Source organism: Leuciscus leuciscus (genome assembly GCF_965113295.1).
Source record: "Leuciscus leuciscus genome assembly, chromosome: 10".
In the NCBI taxonomy this organism is placed as follows: Eukaryota; Metazoa; Chordata; class Actinopteri; order Cypriniformes; family Leuciscidae; genus Leuciscus; species Leuciscus leuciscus.
Window position 1 is genome coordinate 23,910,642 of NC_138734.1, and position 19,449 is coordinate 23,930,090.

The window sequence follows — 19,449 nt, forward strand, 5'->3', positions numbered from 1 at the left end:
ACACACACACGCACACACACGCACACACACGCACACACACACACACACACACACACGCACGCACCTCCATTAAGAACATATAAATGGTGTGTGTGAATGTGCCGACAATATCATTGTTAATTTTTGTCTTTGGTAATATCTGCAATTCACTGTGTCAAACAGATTGATATTGAGCATATATTATGTTTTTTTTTATTTTTTTTTATCGTAAAACACCAAACATCAGAAAAAATTTGTGTAGCCTTATGTCAAAACATACTGGATAATGGAGCATCAAAATGACCAGCTATATTTAAAAAGACAATAAAAAGTTTTACAGTGAAAATATTGATTCTATAAAAATGTATATAGAGTATATAAGGGAAATGAATATCAGTGATCTTAACAGTAAATCTGGAAAAAACATCAATTTGAAAATTGCAATTCCAAATTAAATAATCAAATCAAAATGAAAACAACAATAGCAAAATACCTCCAATCACCTCCAATAAACGCTGCCTGTACGTGCTGGGAAGCTTCTGTCACCTTTCTACTGCATCTTGGCCCATTCCTCACTTGAAAAAGCTTCCAGATCACTGATAATCTTTGGTTTTCACTTTACCACTGCTTTCTTCAAATTCCACCAAATATTTTGAATTAGATTTAAATCTGAAGACTGTACAGGCCACTCAAGAACATTCTACAAGTGATCCCTGAACCAAGCTTAAAGGGGTCCTATTATGCCCTTTTTTTACGAAGTCTTGATTTTGCTTTTGGGGTGTAATAGATTGTTCAAAAAACATTTTTCACATATTTTACATTATTACAGCTCCTCTCTCCCAAGTCTGTCCTGAACACGTCGTTTAGTTGCGGTTTCGATGAAGCCCCTCCTTCCGAAATATGAAATGTGCTGTGATTGGTTAGCTGGCCCAGGGTGTTGTGATTGGCACCACTTACAAGCGTGTTTGGGAAATGTTACGCCCCTTTACCACAACCACAAGCTCTACTCAGATATAAATATTAAGGATGGCATAAATTTCAAACCAATTCAAGCCTGATTCAGACTTAAAGTGTTGTTTATATGTCTATGTGGTGTTTTTAATATGCTTTAAGACAAACCATGTGCAAATTCATAAGTCAACACCATTGCTGAGTATTTTCTCATTAAAACGGCAGTGAACCAAAGACAGTCTCAAAAACGTGGTTTGACATTGCTGGTGTTTCTGACGTCACAAACTACCTTGTAACTAACCAATTAGGGCAATGTGTGATCCTCAACCAGTGGATCTCTGAGCTGGTGTAAGTGAGTGGAGGTGAGGCTAATTTGCATATTCATAGAATTACGAATACTAAATGGGGCAAGGGTGTAGAGTTACATTCAAGCTTTTTTAGGTCATGACCGATTTTTCAAGCAAAAAACTTTTAAATATGTCGTTTTGGTGATCAAATGTGAGTATTAAGGTTTAAAATTATTGACTACAGGGGGACTTTAAGAATGTTAACAAACAAGAGGATAGTCCAGAACGGATTTCAAGCAAGCCAGGGTTCCAGACTGCGACCAAAATTTTTTGAGAATGTGCGAGTTAAAATTTTATGTGGTCGCATTTGTGCGAGTGCATGGTCATGTACAACTCAGTTAAATTCACACATGAATTTTCCTGCATTGAACTTGTTTTAGCGCCCGCCAAAATGAATTTTTGTCCCGCCAAAGTCTTGTGACAGGGCGCAAGTTTAACTGAAAGAACGAGCAGAGAGAGAGAGAGAGACGGTCGCGCGCGCGCACTCTCTCTCTTCGGAGCCAGGCGAAAGTGTAAACAAGACTTCACCGTCTCCAAACTAAGTGCTGTCTTGCTCTCCCTCGCACATATTAATCAAAATAAATCGACACGGACGGTGGTAAAAGGCCGGAAGACCAAAGTTTCATTTTTTTTTTATTATTACCGCAGGGTGTGAATTGTGCTAAATAAGTTGCCTTATCTTCTCTGAAAAGTGTTCCGGACATTCAGCTGACACAAAACAACACTTTAATTAAACGAAAAAAAACTATCCAGTGATGAAATGTTTTCTGTGTTGACAGAAATCTTGGATGTCCATGTCCTAACTGCTGGGATAATCTCACAGCGCGCATGACACGTCCAATTCGCGAACTAATGACTCATTTGAACAGATTATTTTTAATGAATGGTTAAAACAACTGATCTTTCCAACAGTGAACTCAAGAGACGTCTGAATCGGTGTATAACTAATCAGTAACACTTTACAATAAGGTTCTATTTATTACATAAATTACATAAAAAGTACAGTTTGCTTACTCAAGCTTTAAAATAAGTAAAACCACTTGTTTTTTTGAAAAGCATGACTACATTTTTCCACACAGTGCTATCAAGAATCGTTAAAGAATCGGATCGATAATCAGAATCGTCAGTGGCATTATTATTGATAAAATCTTAGCAATTCCCATCCCTATGTGAAGACAGTAAAATTATAATCAAACATTAAAGAACATACATGTTTTTTTTATAGTTTTTTTGAGAGTTAAAAGATTAAAACATTTTGCTAACATGAGGTCTTGTGTCACTGTCAGTCTTTTTACATCAGTGCAAAACTAGGGTATGCAGATTAAGACCACCCTTCATCAGCATGCATTGATTAATCCCATGGCATGTAGCAAAAAAAAAAAAAAAAAAGAAAAAAAAAGGTGCTACCAAATCATATGCTGGTGCGACCAACTGAGAAAGTTGGTAGCACCAGTGCAACCAGTGGAAAAGTTAGTCTTGAGCCCTGGATACACAGATTTCGCAGGACGTTTCAGAGTGGTATGTTTGTTTTTTTGTAATTTTCTTATACATTTTAGATACAATGTTATACACCATTTAATCATGATATCTGTCGGAAAACTATAGTAATACAAACAGTAATTGATCACAAAATCAAGTTTAATTTTCCTAAGGGGTGGTGAACATCCTTACAAAAGCTACAGTAAACACTAGTTGGTAGTCAACCAGAATGCCTATTACCACCGCGGCAAAGCCATAGCGGAAAAAATAAACCAGTCGCATTTAAAAATCATTCGCGAAATGACCACCAGGTGGCGCAAAGTGACATTTTGCAAAATGTCTGCAATTGCCGAAATGTAAGTGGAGCTGAAGTCATAAATTAAAACTAAAAATGAAATACTATACAATGATGGTAATGCCATTGTTGAAACTGCAGGGTGAGATTATAAAGTAATAATTTCATTTCCATTTCAGGAGAAGCTTTTGTGCATAGCTGACATTGTGGTTCTGGAAGTTCTCCGTGAAATGTGCAGCACACAGATAAAAGTGTGGGTTATAATGTTTAGGAACAGTGTTCAAAATAAATGTAATCCACTCTAAGTTTTTCAGCCTTAGGAAAAAAAGTGTTGAAGTCCAAACGAGTTGTTCGTTGTAGTTCTTAGAAAGTAGATTCTGTTCAATGAAATATCTCCCTTTGGAGTGCACTTAGAGCTTTCTAACCTTGCAGATCTTAATTATGCTCAAAAAGCAACATTACACACTAACTAAAGTTGAAAAAGTGAAAAAGCATAATAGGACCTCTTTAAGTAGAGGGAGATGGCTATCCTGCAGGAAAGTCCATTGATCATCAAGCTTCAGTTTCTACACCGAAGCCATCACCTTCTTTATATATATTGTGCAAAACATGGAGGTGGTCCAGTCTTGTTATGGGAGTGCTTAGCTATATATATATATATATATATATATATATATATATATATATATATATACATACTGTATATATTGTGCATAACAGGAGGCCTCTCTGTGTGGAGTTTGCATGTTCTCCCTGTGTCTGTGTGGGTTTCTTCCAATTTCCACCACAATACAAAAACATGCAGTATAGGTTCAGTACATGTAAATTGGAGATGCTAAATTCTCCATAGGTGTGTGTCTGAGCCCCAAGACATGTAAAGGGGAGGGCTGGGGAAAAATAAACAGCAAGAAAATGAATTGACAGTCTCTCGCGTATAGAGAGAGAGATGGCCCATAGAATCACCAAGAGACGGATACAACTGAAATGGTTAATAAATGAATGAATGTAAATAATTTATGAAAAGAAACAGATTCCAAAGGTGCATTATAAAGCATTGTGAATATGTATTCTATATACAGGCTTCATGAAAGTCTAAACATTTAAAAGGTTGACTATGGTTTTGGGTTAGGTAGTTCACTTAGCTTTATTTTAAAAACAATATCCTCACTGAGATGCTCAGAAAATGTGCGAGATTCAATCAGAGGGAATGACCTTTAAATGCTCTACCGTCAAGTGTGTGTGTGTGTGCGTGTGTGTTTGTGTCTGTGTGTGTGTGTAGGACAGAATAACCTTGCAATTCATTAATCTTTTACTTCTAAGAACAGTTTTGTGCGTGTTGTTTTTGTTTTTGTGTCACAGACTTTGACAGCAGACCATCTGTGGTACAAATCAAATTTCACAGGTGAATCTGAATCCTGGAGAGTTTGTTCCAAATATATCTATGAAACACAGATGCCACACTGTCCTACTGCTGTCAGAGTCACAAATAACATCCATAAAACACAAATTCAAACCTTCCCATGATCCAATCACATTTATGTCCCCCAGACTAAAATGTCCCTGCTTCCTGCTCTAAAACACTGAACTCCATCATGACATCGTCGTATCATAACTTTCAAGTTTGATGAAGTATGCATACATACTCTAATGTTTACAATGAAAAGCTTCCTTTTTATTCCACCCAGATCATTTCTAGAAATCATTGATTGTGACATAACAACTAATTAACATACACCCACCCACATTTAGATATCAACACTAGTTCATAGAGATAAGTCAATCCTACCAACAGATTATTAGCATATTAAAATCAGAAGCCAAAACACCAGAACAATGGTCAAAAAAACTAAATTAAGATGTTTTGGTAGAAAAAAGAAAAGAAAAAAAGAAGAAAAAACCCTTTATACATATTATTTGTAAACATATATGTAGACTGCATGACAAAACTAAAACAGTTTTCAACCAAACCAAACAATTTTTCTCTTTAAAAACATGAAAGAGCCTCCAGAAAGAACAGAAACACCAGCATCACTTAAGATGTTTCTCAGACACTCAGTCCAACCATGATGTAAAAAGCCATCTTGAGTTTTGCTCAAAAATAATCGATATACGAAGTGAGTTGGATCTCAGATCCAAACAGACCCAGCTAAAACCACATCAGAACAAAAACCATGCCACCAACCCCATAAAGAGATGGTAAAAACTGGAGCAGGAGTTACTCACCCTCCATTGCGTACTTCATATCCATGGCGAAGAGGTTCCACATGATTTCAGCACTAATTCTACCCATATTCAACTCTTGCGGGAACCTAAAATGAAATAAAAACAGACATTGTTACAACCATACAGCAATCTGCTCAGCAATTCATTCGTCCATCAGTGTCCTTATCTTCTGGTCCGAGTCTTCAGAGATCTCAAGACGCAGATAAATAAATAAATAAATAAATAAATAAATAATGTACTTTTTCTTTATTTCAGTTCTTGGATAGCATGTTTTGGTCTTGATCTGAAACTCGAGAGGACTAATATTGTTTTATGTCTTGGAGTGGATGTAAAAGCGTCCTGTCCTATTTTAGATGCGTGCATTTCACATGTGAGCACATTCTGTTTATGGGCACCAATTTCACTGTGCTACCCATCACACAGGCTGTTTCCATGGCAACCGCCACCATACCATATCACTGAGTGAAGTGATCAGTTCTCTACTCTCCCCCACTGCTCAAAAGCAATCTCAGATCAATCTAGACTAGGCTCAACTCTATTTAGACGTGGTTTAATTGCTTGGGATGGACAGAAGGAGCTATCAGAGATGGGCACATATAGATGCAGATAAACACAGAATGATCATGAACTAGAGAAAACCTCCCTGTCCTCTCTCTCTCTCTCTCTCTCTCTCTCTCTCTAATAGTGATGAAAGGATGTGCTCCTAACTGAAGTCATTTACTACGTTTCATTTAAGCATCTCTCTCTGTGGCTCTTTGCTCTGAGAGATTCAGTGCTGTAAAAGATGAATTTAAGACTTTGTTCACAATGCACAAAATCCCATTTTAATTTTCAAATTTTTAGGATTGACTGTCATTTTTTGATCCATTTGTTCAGATAATGTAGTCAGCTGCTGTAGCTATGACTTAAATTCAGCATGAAACGTCGTTTACAGCCCATTTTATGTGATTTATTGTGCAAACGTGATTTTATCTGTTGTGGGGAAGAAGGCGGAGGATGTCATTATTATTCTGATGAAAGGTTATGAAGACAAACGTAGTTTCTTACTGTATAACAGCACACAGCGATGAATAGCTCATAATAAGACAGGGAACTTGTATCAAGGAAGTAAACAGGGTCACGTTGACTTAAAGGAGTTAGCATGCTGTCAGTGTGGAAAGAGAGGATGGAAAATCAGAAATTTCACCTCTGCTCAAGACCATTACAAATTCTCTCTGTTCTGAACTCATGAGGTTCAGGTCACTACCATTCAAAAGTGTGGTCAGGATTTTCTTTCTTTTTTTTTAAAAGAAATAAATACTTTTATTTACCTTACCTTATTCACAAAGGATGCATTCAATTGATCAAAGGTGACATTAAGGGCCTTTTATAATGTTACACAATATTTATTTTTCAAATAAAACCTGTTCTTTTGAACTTTTTATTAATCAAAGAATCCTGAAAAAAAATGTATCACTATTTCCACAAAAATATGAAGCAGCACAACCGTTTTCAACATTGATAATAATCAGAAATGTTTCTTGAGAGAATAATTTCTGAAGGATCATGTGACATTCAAGACTGGAGTAATGATGCTGATTAAACAAATTACATTTTAAAATATATTACAGTAGAAAAAAATATTTTATAATGTAAAAATATTTTAGAATGTTGCTGTTTTTTACTGTATTTTTTATCAAATAAATGCAGCCCTTGATGACATCTTTCAAAAAATATAAAAAAAATATAACCAACCTCAAACTTTTGAACAATAGTGTCAGCTTTAGAGGCATTACTGTAATTTACATATGCATGCATACGCACATCATTATAATTGCATTGGGAAAGAGTGAATTCAGATGCAGCTTGATATTTCAAACGTGTTGCATTTTTAATAAAGAAAACCTGAAATCCAATCCATTTCCAAAAACCTGATTTAGTTGGAGTTCAAGCTATATATAAATGTGGTTTGGATTGAACTTCTAAAAAATTTAATTTAATTTGTTCTGTTTGGACTACAGCAAACTAATAAATCAGTTTTTGCTGTCTGTTGAAACAAAGCAGTGCTGTGTTGATATTCCTTCAACACTCCTGCTCACTGCTTGCTCAGAGCTTGTTCTAAACCTCTAACCTTCTGTATTATACTTCTGCAAATAACTTATTCAAAATTATTCACTTATTAACATTATACTTTATTTTCTAGAATAAGTGTCAATGTAACTTCTGATTTTGGATTTTGTAAACCTTATATCTTAAGAAATGCAAGATAAAAGTTTGGAAATCTCACACTGACTTGATAGAATTTTCATCAATCAAAATATGATGTCATTGTAACATTTGCATACTGAACTGTGATTGGTTTGTTGTTGCAACATAATGTTGCAATACATGTTGATTCTTGCATGCAGCAAAGTTACTCTGATGCTGAATTTCATCCTAAATATTAAAGATACCTAAAACACTGCTCTGCCCTATATAAAGACAAATCACAGGAACAACATTTTTGTCAAAACTGAGTTTGCTTCTTAGACTGTGATTCGTCCCTTGGCTTGGCTCAACTGTTCTCAGATTCAGAGAAAACAAAGTGTGAATATTAAATTCAATCGAAACACTCAAAGTAATTTTTTTCTCAGATTTTAGTGTTACTGTGTTTTGCCTTTGTAAAGCAGTGTGAATCCTATCAGTTTTCATTTTCATTGTGTTAAAGGGTTAGTTCACCCAAAAATGAAAATTATCCCATTATTTACTCACCATCAAGCCTCCCTGTATGTGACTATCTTCTTTTAGCCAAACACAATCTGAGTTGTATTAAAATAATATCCTGAATGGTTCCAAAAAATCTAAATCCATCCATCATAAAAGTAATCCATATGGCACCAGGGGGTTAATAAAGGCCTTCTGAAGCGAAGCGATGCGCATTTGTAAGAAAAATAACCATATTCATAACTTTATAGACTATTATCAATGGCTTCCAGTAACGGTCGTACGCCGAGCACTTTTTTGGGCTTCAAAAACGCAGGTGCTACTCAGTCCCATTATAAAGCGCCAGGAAAGAGCCAGGATATTTTTTTATATAACTTCAATTGTGTTTGGCTGAAAGAAGAAAGTCATATACATCAAGGATGGATTGAGGGTGAGCAAATTATGGGATAATTTTCATTTTTGGGTGAACTAACCCTTTTTCTGAACAGGAACAAACACACACACATACACACACACACACACACACACACACACACACACACACACACACACACACACACACACACACACACGCACACACACAGACACACTCCTACACAGAAATACACACTGCAGTCGCTCTAGTTGTGCAGAGATCATTAGAGTCCAAACACAGTATGTGCTATTTTTCTTCAATCCACATGGATCGAGAGACAAGACCAGAACTAATGACACTATAAGTCCAGTAACATCTTCCTTACACACACAGACTTCTGCAAAAGGTGTGATAAAAGATAAGAGAGAGTTGAATAAACAGAAACTCTTGAAGCAAAAGAAAAACAAATTGAGGGATAGACGATTCTTCTCTGGGTTTGTCCAGGATGCTGAATTATTCAAGTCTCCTGCCTGTGAATTTCTGAACAGAATCTATGTCTGTCACATACACACACACACAACACATATTGCATTTCATTGCAATGTGCTTATGAAATACTGCAATCTATGAACATGTTCAGAACATCCCAATCATCTGTCCTAATACAGAGGGAAACTTTTATTGCTAAGACGTTGCTCTTTCATATTTCAGACGATTCTCCAAATTAATTTGAAGTATCAACTTGTCTCAGATGTTTGTCATAAAATGAAAGTGCCCCTATAATGCTATTTTAAAAGTTCCTAATTTTGTTTTGGAGGTCTCCTACTGTCACGGTTCTGTTACGTTTGGACTTTTAGGACCTGTCCACACGAACACGGATATTTTTAGAAACCCCAGCTTTTTTCTATGTGGTTTGGCCGTTCGTCCACACGCAAACGCAGTATCCGGTCACTGAAACCAAACTTTTTCGAAAATTCCTGCCAGGGTGAAGATTATTAGAAACTCCGGTTGCAGTGTTGTCATGTAGACGGTGAAACTGGAGATTTTGGCTTGTGACGTCGGTAACCAAACAGTAGTATTTTTTTTTCCTACTATGGAAGTCAATGGGGTCCATTACCTGTCTGGTTACAACACTCTTCAAAATATCTTCCTTTGTGTTCAGCAGAAGAAAGAAATTCATACAGGTTTGAAACAACTTGAGGGTGAGTAAATGATGACAGAATTTTCATTTTTAAGTGAACTATTCCTTTAATCGATCCGATTGGGCTTGAGCCGAATGAAACTTCGATTGGATTGGAAGGGGTGGTTTATTCCTTTTCTAATCCTATTGAGAGAACATGTAAACACTTGATCGGATTGAAAAAACGAAACTGGAAAGGACTGAACATGTGCAATGACGTAGAAATGGCGTAACGACGTTTGGCGCGTGGAACAAGCTGCAGTTGTTGTTAAATATAATGTCATTAATGACTGTTATGTTATTCTAGAATTCCCCAACCACTCATTGTCTGTGAAGTGGAGCAGAACTACGTCCCATCAGTCCTCACTTCATACTCTCATCCACAGACACTTTGTTTTGGGAGCGGGAATGAGGCGTTTTTTACAGTGGCTCAGTAGTGCACAACACAACAAAATTTAAAAAGCAAACATAAGTTCACAATACAACTAAATTAATCAACAACACAACGAAATTAATCCAAAACACACAAAGGAAATGAGCCACAACACAACAAAATAAAGCCACAACACAACGAAATAAAGCCGCAACACAACGGAAATGCTCCCGACCACTAGAGGGCTCATGGAACGCAATATAGTTAGTTTTCCATGCCACTGTTCTAAAGAGTCAACAGTCTAAAAAATACATCAACACCATGATTAGTTTTAACAGTATGTAGCTAACCATTGTATATCGACATTTATTAATTCAAAATCACTTACGTGTATTATAGCTGCATATTTATACTTAGAATGCTTTGACGTGCTACTACCAGAGCGCATGATCCCTTAGGGAGCGTCTGCGAATTTCTCCAAGTTGTTAAAACGTATAATTTGTATTAATTAAAAATTACTTTTTAGCAATTGCCAGGAAAACGAACTTTATAGTGCTCTGAGAGCCCTCTAGTGTTCTGGAGCATTTCCGTTGTGTTGCGGCTTTATTTCATTGTGTTGTGGCTTATTTCAGTTGTGTTGTATAAAACGCTATATATTCCTGCAGTATAAGCATGTCTAAAAAAACAATTCTGATTAGAAGCTTGTGACATAAAAACGCACACATCAACCCGATCGCTTTATTTAAGCGTTCATGTAAACACTATGGTCGCATTCATCAATCGGCATGAATTCATTCCGATTGAGACAAGTGCATGTTGTGCATGTAAACATAACCACTGTAAGATCAGCAAGAGTGTACAGATTTAAAACTAATATGGTCAGATCATTTGACATTTGAAGAAATTAATGAAAAATTGTTGAGTTCATACTTTTGTTTGCAAAGGTGTCTTGGAAATTCCGAGCACAGATTGAGATATTGCTGAGCTCTTTATTGAAATGATCTTTATTAATTTCATTGCTGTCTAGGAGAAACAACTGATATATAAAATATATTGTTTTCTTTCCTGTTTGGGAAAAATACAGCAAAATATGATACATTCGGATGGCTTCACAATATGTGTGTTGTGATACGCACTGGTTAATGATGGGTGTGTAGGCCATTCTGTCCTCATCTATAACAGACACCATCAGTGTGATCAGTTTGGGCCAGAAATCCAAGTTCTTGATGGACGGACCCTGTTCCTCACGCGGCAGATCCTGCTTCTTAGCCTGGAAAGACAGAGAAACAGAAGTTTATTACAGATAATGACACAATTTCTCCTTCTTCCACGTGTTTAAAGTTTGAATAATTTAGTCCGGTTAACTGATGTACTGAATCTGAGTACTCGGCACTCTGGTTAAGTGCTTTTGCTTCATAAGACTTTTTATTAGGTGGTGCGAACACACACACACACACACACACACACACACACACACACACACACACACACAGAGAGAGAGAGAGAGAGAGAGAGAGAGAGAGAGAGAGAGAGAGAGAGAGAGAGAGAGAGAGAGAGACTGGACTCTGGTCTCTGATTAAAATCATTTATACTCAACACATTCGTATTTAGTGTTTCCTGCCCTTTAAGCTCATTAATGTCTTCATTAATTATGCAATTCCTGAGTTGCAACAACGATTTCAGCCAAACCATTTCCTAAAGTTACACTCAAACAGTCAATGTTTGAAATCTAGGACAACAGCATTTTCTAAAATGTGTCGAAATACATGCAATAGTAGACTAGTCTAGTACAATAGATTACTGTCTGTTTGGACTGGTAACCAATCATCAAATTCTCTAACTCAGTGGTTCTTACCAGGGGGCCTCAAGATGGCTTAACATTATTTAAAATAAGACACAACAAGCTTCAAAATAAAATAAAACAACTAAAACAACTTATTTATTTATTTTTGCTATGTTTTACAATATTTTATATTAGGTAGAAATTGTAAGAAAAAATATTTTATCCTTAATCCTTATACCGTAAATCATGAACGACTCGAAAAGTAAATGTAAATTCATTGGTTAATAAGAGTGGGATCCTTGAAAAACATATATATTTTTTTAAATCAGTAATCCTGAAAATAAATTATTTTTATTTTTAATCATTTAGTTACTTATTTTAATCCCAAAAAAAGTTTTGGAAATAAAACTGTGTCATTACTGTAGATGTACCAGAGGAAACCTATTAGCCTATTAACCAAAATGACATGGCAGCAAAGTGGAACAGGATGTTTTACAAATAAAAATAAAAATAAAAAAACAAACAAAATGGCCATCACATACAAGGAAGGAGTCAGACCTAAATTCAAGGTAAAAATGCATCACTAAAATGCCGAAAAAGGTCATTTCAAAGGTGGAACAATTCAATTTTGATGAAGGATTGCAAAAACAAAGAAAAAGAGAAAAATTATAATAGACTGTTCTCAAGGTCAAAGTGCGTTTACTCAAAAAGGCTACCAATCTAAGGTCACAAAAAAGATTCATGAATTATGCATAATAAGACCAGGAATGTGTACTACAAAAGTAAGTGTTTCATTTGTTTTCTAATTTCCTTGACATTTTTGTTAAAGTTAGCCCCCCTATTCCTCCTCAAACACTTAACAGGGGTTTTGTCTTGCTCTATGACCGCATTTCTGCCATTTCTCATAACCTCAGAGAGATTGACAGCGACAACAATATTGTTTAACAGCAAATAACCTGTGAAACATGCACTTCATGTTTTTGACTGCACGTTCATTCAAACAGCATATATCTACTGAACTTGCTCTCAAATTTTTTTGGACTTTTATAAATAGCAACACCAAGGTCATGGGTTCGATTCCCAAGGAATGCATGAACTCATAAAATACAAATCTTGAATGTATGCAAGTAGTTTTTAGATAAAAGTGTCTACCAAATGCATAAATGGTAATTCAACTTTTTTGAAACATTAAAACTTATTGAAATAACATACAAATCACATTTATCATTCTAAACAGGACTGACAAATGTGCTGCTATATGAATGTAGCCCAAATCCAAAGGAATCACCATGCATCCTAACATGCGATTCAATGTGCATCTTGAGTGCTCATATAGCTGTAAAGACATCAGCTATTACACTGTAAGTGTGATCGCTGGAATTACAGCATCTCTTGGCACACAGGTCAGAGTTTATTCTGGGGGGAATGTTTGTTTATCATGGATCTGGATGGTAAAATTAGTACTCTCACTTCCCTCCTCTTGATTCTCCCACAATGCACTTCTGTCTAACATCAGTCCAGGCTTATTTGATGGACAACTGGGCATTATGCCAGGATATTTTGGGCATCTCTCTGGGCTGTTTTCCACGGCAAGACAGTAAAACGCGAGATGCTTTAGAATTCTCCGGCCACTCTGCTTCTAGAATTAGATTCCAGTAGAATTGTGTGAAGTGTGTGAGCTGTCCGTGGTACTGAAGCATTATTCATGGTGCTGAAATTTGGTTGCATTGAGTGTTACAAATCTTCAGTAGCTCTCAGTGGCATTAAAGGGGGAAATATTTTTTTTTATCATTTTATAATTGCCCAATTTCAAATCTTTTTTTCTTCAATTCTGTTTCTGCAAAACAGTAATAATTCAATACATATAATTAAAACTAAATTAAATTCTGAAGTTTGTCAGGACAGTAAGATTTTTTAAATAACTTTGATTACATTGACATACATACAAAATTTCAGTTTCGCCATCTCAGAAATAAATTACATTGTAAAACATATTAAAATAGAAAACAGTTCATTTAAATAATAATAATATTTCTAAATATTATTGATCAAATAAATGCAGCCTTGGTGAGCATTTCAAATGGACTTTTTTCAAATTCAGAAATCTGATTTCTTTGTATCTGTCCTTTTAAAGGACAAGTTCGGTATTTTACACTTGTTTACACCTGTTTCACCCTGTTTACAGATCGTATCTGATGAAATAGAACGGTTAAGATAAAATTTGGACACATGCTGCTGTCCCGAGAATTTTAGGTTTATTTCGCTGAAAAAGATGCATTCCAACAGGTTTTATCGTAGTTTTTGTCCAACTCCATTGACTTGTAGGACGTGATGTGAGACCGCAGCACCTTTACGGTATTACTCCGCCGCTTCTTCTTCTGCTTCTTCTGTGTATTCAATGAAATGCCCGTGGTTTGCTTGCAATTGGCAAAGGTGCATTATCGCCACCAACTGGGCTGGAGTGTCTATTATTCAAGCTCTCAACGGAAGAATCACGGGTGTGGCGCGTTTGGCAAAATAGGTCCACAAAAGCGAAATAAACCTAAAATTCTCGGGACAGGAGCATGTGTCCAAATTTTAATCTTAACCGTTCTATTTCATCAGATACGATCTGTAAACAGGGCTTTAAGTGTAAAATACCGAACTTGTCCTTTAAGCGCTAGTTTATATAAACGTATTAAAACAGCATTTACTAAAAACGGTAAAAATGCATCATAGCTAATGTAACATGCACTAAACATGCTCTATCTTGCTCAACCGTGTGTTTCTGTAAAAGAGTAAGACATGTTTCCTCCTTTTCTCACGCATGGCACTTCCTGTCAGGCCACAACAGTGAGTGTGTCAACTTAGCTTTATTCAACACGCTAAGACTTGCATATGTACAGTATGTGTCTCTACATTTACAGTAAATTCAACAATAATGTATTGCATGCACATATTCTAAAACCTAGTTGGAGCCTAAAAAGTGACTCATAAGCGAGTTTCACTGGAGATCATGCTGACGTCTGTGTTGTGTTTATGGGTCTGTATGAGGCATGTGAGTGTGCGAAACACAGGTTTAGTGAAGGGAAAAGGAGCTCCTTGGGGGCGTTGAGTAATACGTGCTGAATTTGATTAAAGTAACAGCGGGACGACTGCGATCAGAACACAACACCGGCTCACGCTCCTCTACTGCTCTGTCTTTAGAATGAAAGAAAAGTCTGTCCTTGTTTCACATTTACATTTGAAAGATGAGGAGTAACATTTATAGTGCTGAAACACAAGAGAACTGACTCTTGTAACTACAGCAACCCCCAGCAACTACAGATCAACGCCCTAGTAACTCCATAACAACCCTTAGAAACCATAATTACATGTCATAGAATCTGCATTACAAACACATAACAATGCTCTAATAACTGCTTAGCAGCCCCTAACAACCACACAGCAACACCCTAGAAACTGCATAGCAATTGTTAGAAAACATCTATAAATGTCATAGCAATTGCACAGTATTCACATAGCAATGCACTAGTAACTGCATAGCAGCAATTGTTGTAAACCATTAGGGGTGTAACAATATATTGTGTCACAATATATCGCAATACAAAAATATGTTTTGTTGATAGCAACAATATGTATTGTGCATAGTTCACCCAAAAAATTTAGAGTTTTAGTGTCAGTACTACATTAAACTGCTATGTTGAATATAATGTATAATAATGCAATGTGGGGATATTTGTGGGTCCAAATGTCTTATGTTACCAGTAAAAAGTGGCCTACATTATTTTAAATATATCTAGTCAGTGACAGAGTGCAAGCATAATTCTGTATTTTCAGCTTCAGAATCATGAATATTTTTACCATTGTCCTGTGCATTGGGTTATCAGCACCAAGTCCAAGCCTATTCATTTCCACACCCAATGTAATACCAAATTTAGCATTTTAATCAACAGTATATTTTTTGTAAACCTTTTACTATATGTCTAGGAGTATCGCAATAATATCGTATTGTGAGTTCAAAATCGTGATATGTATCGAATCGTGACATTAGTGTATCGTTACACCCCTATAAACCATATAAAAATGCCCTAGTAACTGCAGAGCAGCCCCTACCAACCACACAGCAATGCCCAGAATGCCTTAGGAGATGCATAGAAACACCCTGGCAACCACCCACAACATCCTAGAATTAAAACAGTGTGTTTTACACAAGCAAACACAAATCACATGTTCTTCAGAAAATGTAAAAGTCTAGTTAGGAAGAATTGAATTGAATTCATTCCTTCTGATGGCTTGTTTGGATCATTTAACTTTACTTTGATAGTGATCTTTATTTGCTCTTTGACTGTGTGGGTGTGTCACATCTCTTATGCAAGTTCACATCAACAATGACAAGAAATACCACCCACATCCACTGAGACAGGAGTGAGGTCATCACTACGAGACAATGGACGACACACACACACACACACACACACACACACACACACACACACACACACACACACACACACACACACACACACACACACACACACACACACACACACACACAATGACACCCTCTCTGTCTATACACAAAGGCTATTGCTGAATTCTGTACCGCATACTAACATACTAATCTTACTGTTTTTGCCATAGAAAGATGTAGGACAAATAGTAAGAGTAGTATACTATAGTATGCGGTTCCGATTTCAGCATATTGCTCTTGCAGCTGAGTCACTCCACCTAAATGTGAGATTAAATGAGGGATGGATATTCCTCAGGGCATGTGAGTGAGCATATGTGTGTGTGAGTGCTAGCACCTGATGTTGTAAGAGAACTGATTGTTGTGAAACTGAGGATCAAATTCCAGAGCAGAAGAATAAGAAGGAAAGACATATTTTGTTCTTATTTATAGGGCATGTGTGTCTGTGGGTTGTATATTTTGAATTAAAGATGAGATACACTAATAACTATAATTTAGTGCCGTCAACTGATTAAAAAGGAAACATGGATTGCAACCGGATAATTTAGAACAGGATTTTTCTAGATGGTGAAAAGTGGGCGGTCCGGAAGTAGGAGTTTGGCGCCCATTGGCTGAGGTGACATCAACTGCAAAAGAAAGCTGTTTCAGAGCAAATGACTACGCATTAATGATTACAAAAGGCAAACCTCTGTCTGTGGAATAGTGTGCACTGATAAATCACACACAAAAAGACAAGGAAAGAAATAGAACAGTAAAACATTATGATATAAACCCTTTCTAATTTATCCGGTTGCAATCAGTGTTTCACGGCGGATAGCTATGAGAAACTAATCCTCCTCTACACAAAAGAGCGTGATGACATGAATGGAGATAGCATGACCCATATGACAAAAGGGAATATTGCCATAACACACACACACACACACACACAATGATTTTTATACTGTACAAACTGTATATTCTATCCCTTTATACTAGCACTACCTCTAAACCCCTCATGGGGACCAAAACATTTTCCCACAAGGACAAGGATTTTGGATATTGTCATCTTTGTGGGGACATTTTGTCCGTATAACATAGAGTATACCTGAACCTCTCTCTCTCTCACACACACACACACACACACACACACACACACACAAGATTGGCGCTTCAGTGTGCTGATCCTCCTGAGAGATTCACCCTTCACTGACACATAATGGACTCCCCCCCGCTCGCTGAAGATGGACCACTCCAAACGCTCTCAATTTTTTTCTGTGTGGTTATTTTCTGCCTTCAATAAAATCACAGTGTTTGGTGATTCTCTCTAAAATGAGGCCCTGCAGCGGTGTTGAACTCATTTTTATCCTGAGCTCCAAAGATCCAGATCTTACATCAACCATTATTTTACTGCTCAGAGGTTGCTATTTCATTGCTCATGAGACTAAATTCAACACAAAACAGCATTTTACTATCCTTGCAGACTTTGGTATCTTAGCAAATCTGAGCACAGTTTGAGACATTGTTGAGATGTCTTTTGAAACTTTAGAGAAAACACATGAAGACATACCATACACCTCTACTAAGAAGATAATCTGCATTTAGCATAAAAACAAAACATTCATTACTTAAATGTATGAATTTGTCGTTGGTATGTTTTTGACAAACGAGCCCTAGGCAGGTTTTGTCTAATTTATATAGTTATAGAAAAGTAAACACATAGAGACACTCTGCTCAAAGTAGTTAGATTTAAACTATCTCTCTATAATCATCTAGACCTCTGCATATCACTGTAATTAACTCTTACTGTAGCTCTAATTAAAAGGTGCTTTGAGGGCTTCACTTTATTGTGGGTTTCTGGTGGTGTTCTTTCAGGTGTGAGTTTAACGTACACTGTGTAAATCACAGCTACCTGTCCTGCTAATTGCTACTTATACAATATGTGCAATTTATTTCTACATCACTTTGGTAGGAAAGTGCCTTAAATAAGGACATAAATGAAAATGTAAAGTGGTTAATCTCTCTCTTTCTTTGGTAGCCTAGATTCGTGAATCTCATGAAAACAACAGACCACATTATTTTCATGACAATTAAGTACATTCTCATTGCTCTAATGCATCCAGATTTTTACTTTAGCATTTTTTTAAATTCCCTTTTTTTTTCTTAATGGTGGTTCACAACTGTAATAAATAAATATTATTTTTTTATTTAAATCAGCATTAAAACCGTAAAATGAAAATAATTTCTTTGAATGAATATTACAATACAACTACAATAAAATAATAAGTATTAGTTTTATCATTAAAACATAATTTAATATCATTAATTATATACTATGAAATGTAATTTATTTTATAGTATTAAAAAAATGGGGGTTAATTGTCAGAAGAAAAAAAATAGGCTGTAATAATTAGCTTAATTTCTTTGTGCAAAATCTAATTTCTTTTTTTTTTGGAAAATCAAATTGATAATACAGCGCCTCACATTCGCTGTGTGTGTTCAACATCATTCATAGATGGTTGGATAAAAGTAAAAAAATAAAAATAATGTTTTAATTAAATCTTACTGCTCACACTTGACATTTCTCTTGCCATAGTCAATCAATATTTTCTGTCAGTTTCTTCATCTTTTTATCACTCTGAATATTCTGTCAGTTGTTCTGACTCAGTGTGTCTCATTTTATTTCCACCAACCTTGTTTCTTTGTTCTTTTTCAGCCTCCCTCTTTCTCTCCCTCTCGCCCTCTCCCTCTCCACCCCCACCTCTCCCTCTCCACCCCCCCCCCCCCCCCTCTCTCTCTCTCTCTCTCTCTCTCTCTCTCTCTCTCTCTCTCTTCTATGGATCTCCTTCATTCACATCACACTAACAGGATTTGGTTGTTTCCGACTCCCCCTGCACGTGTCTTAAGAGCTTTTTGACATGATTATATAACATACCAACCCACCTCTTAGTGATGCCGTTATATTTTTTATATAAGACATCCAGAGGAGGAACATTCAATGTGCCCATTCCTGTAGCACCAAATAAAAACTATTTTCCTCTTCATGGGGCCGTTGCCTAAGTTAAAGAAGATAGGTCAGTTCTGCAACTAAAAATAAGCCTCTCCACTAGCGAGAGTGAAACTCTGGCTTGTAATTTTAGCTGCGTTTTGGGGAATCCGAGCTGTTATTTAGGGCTGATGTAAGTTCTCTGGGCGCTGCTGCTGTCTGCTAGATGAGTTACACGTTTTAGTTCAGTCGCTGAGGACGAAAGTGTGATTTCCAGTCCTGCCAGCGAGAGCACGATGAACGTATAAAGACAGAAACACTCCTATTTCTGCAGGATAGGATCAGTGTTATTGTTTACTATTGTTACAAAATTATGTATGGTTAAAA

The 19,449-nt window shown here is 36.4% G+C and overlaps 1 protein-coding gene across 2 annotated transcripts in view; it reads right to left on the bottom strand.

Annotated features, from left to right (window-relative positions):
* unc13c (unc-13 homolog C (C. elegans)) overlaps positions 1 to 19,449 on the bottom strand; it is a 229,937-nt gene that overhangs the window by 128,906 nt on the left and 81,582 nt on the right. For both annotated transcript variants that reach the window (XM_082182828.1, XM_082182829.1), the window contains exons 17-18: positions 11,001 to 11,134; positions 5,275 to 5,360 (exon numbers count right to left, since the gene is read on the bottom strand). In XM_082182828.1, the coding sequence (XP_082038954.1) occupies positions 5,275 to 5,360; positions 11,001 to 11,134 (220 nt within the window). The remainder of the gene's footprint in view (positions 1 to 5,274; positions 5,361 to 11,000; positions 11,135 to 19,449) is intronic.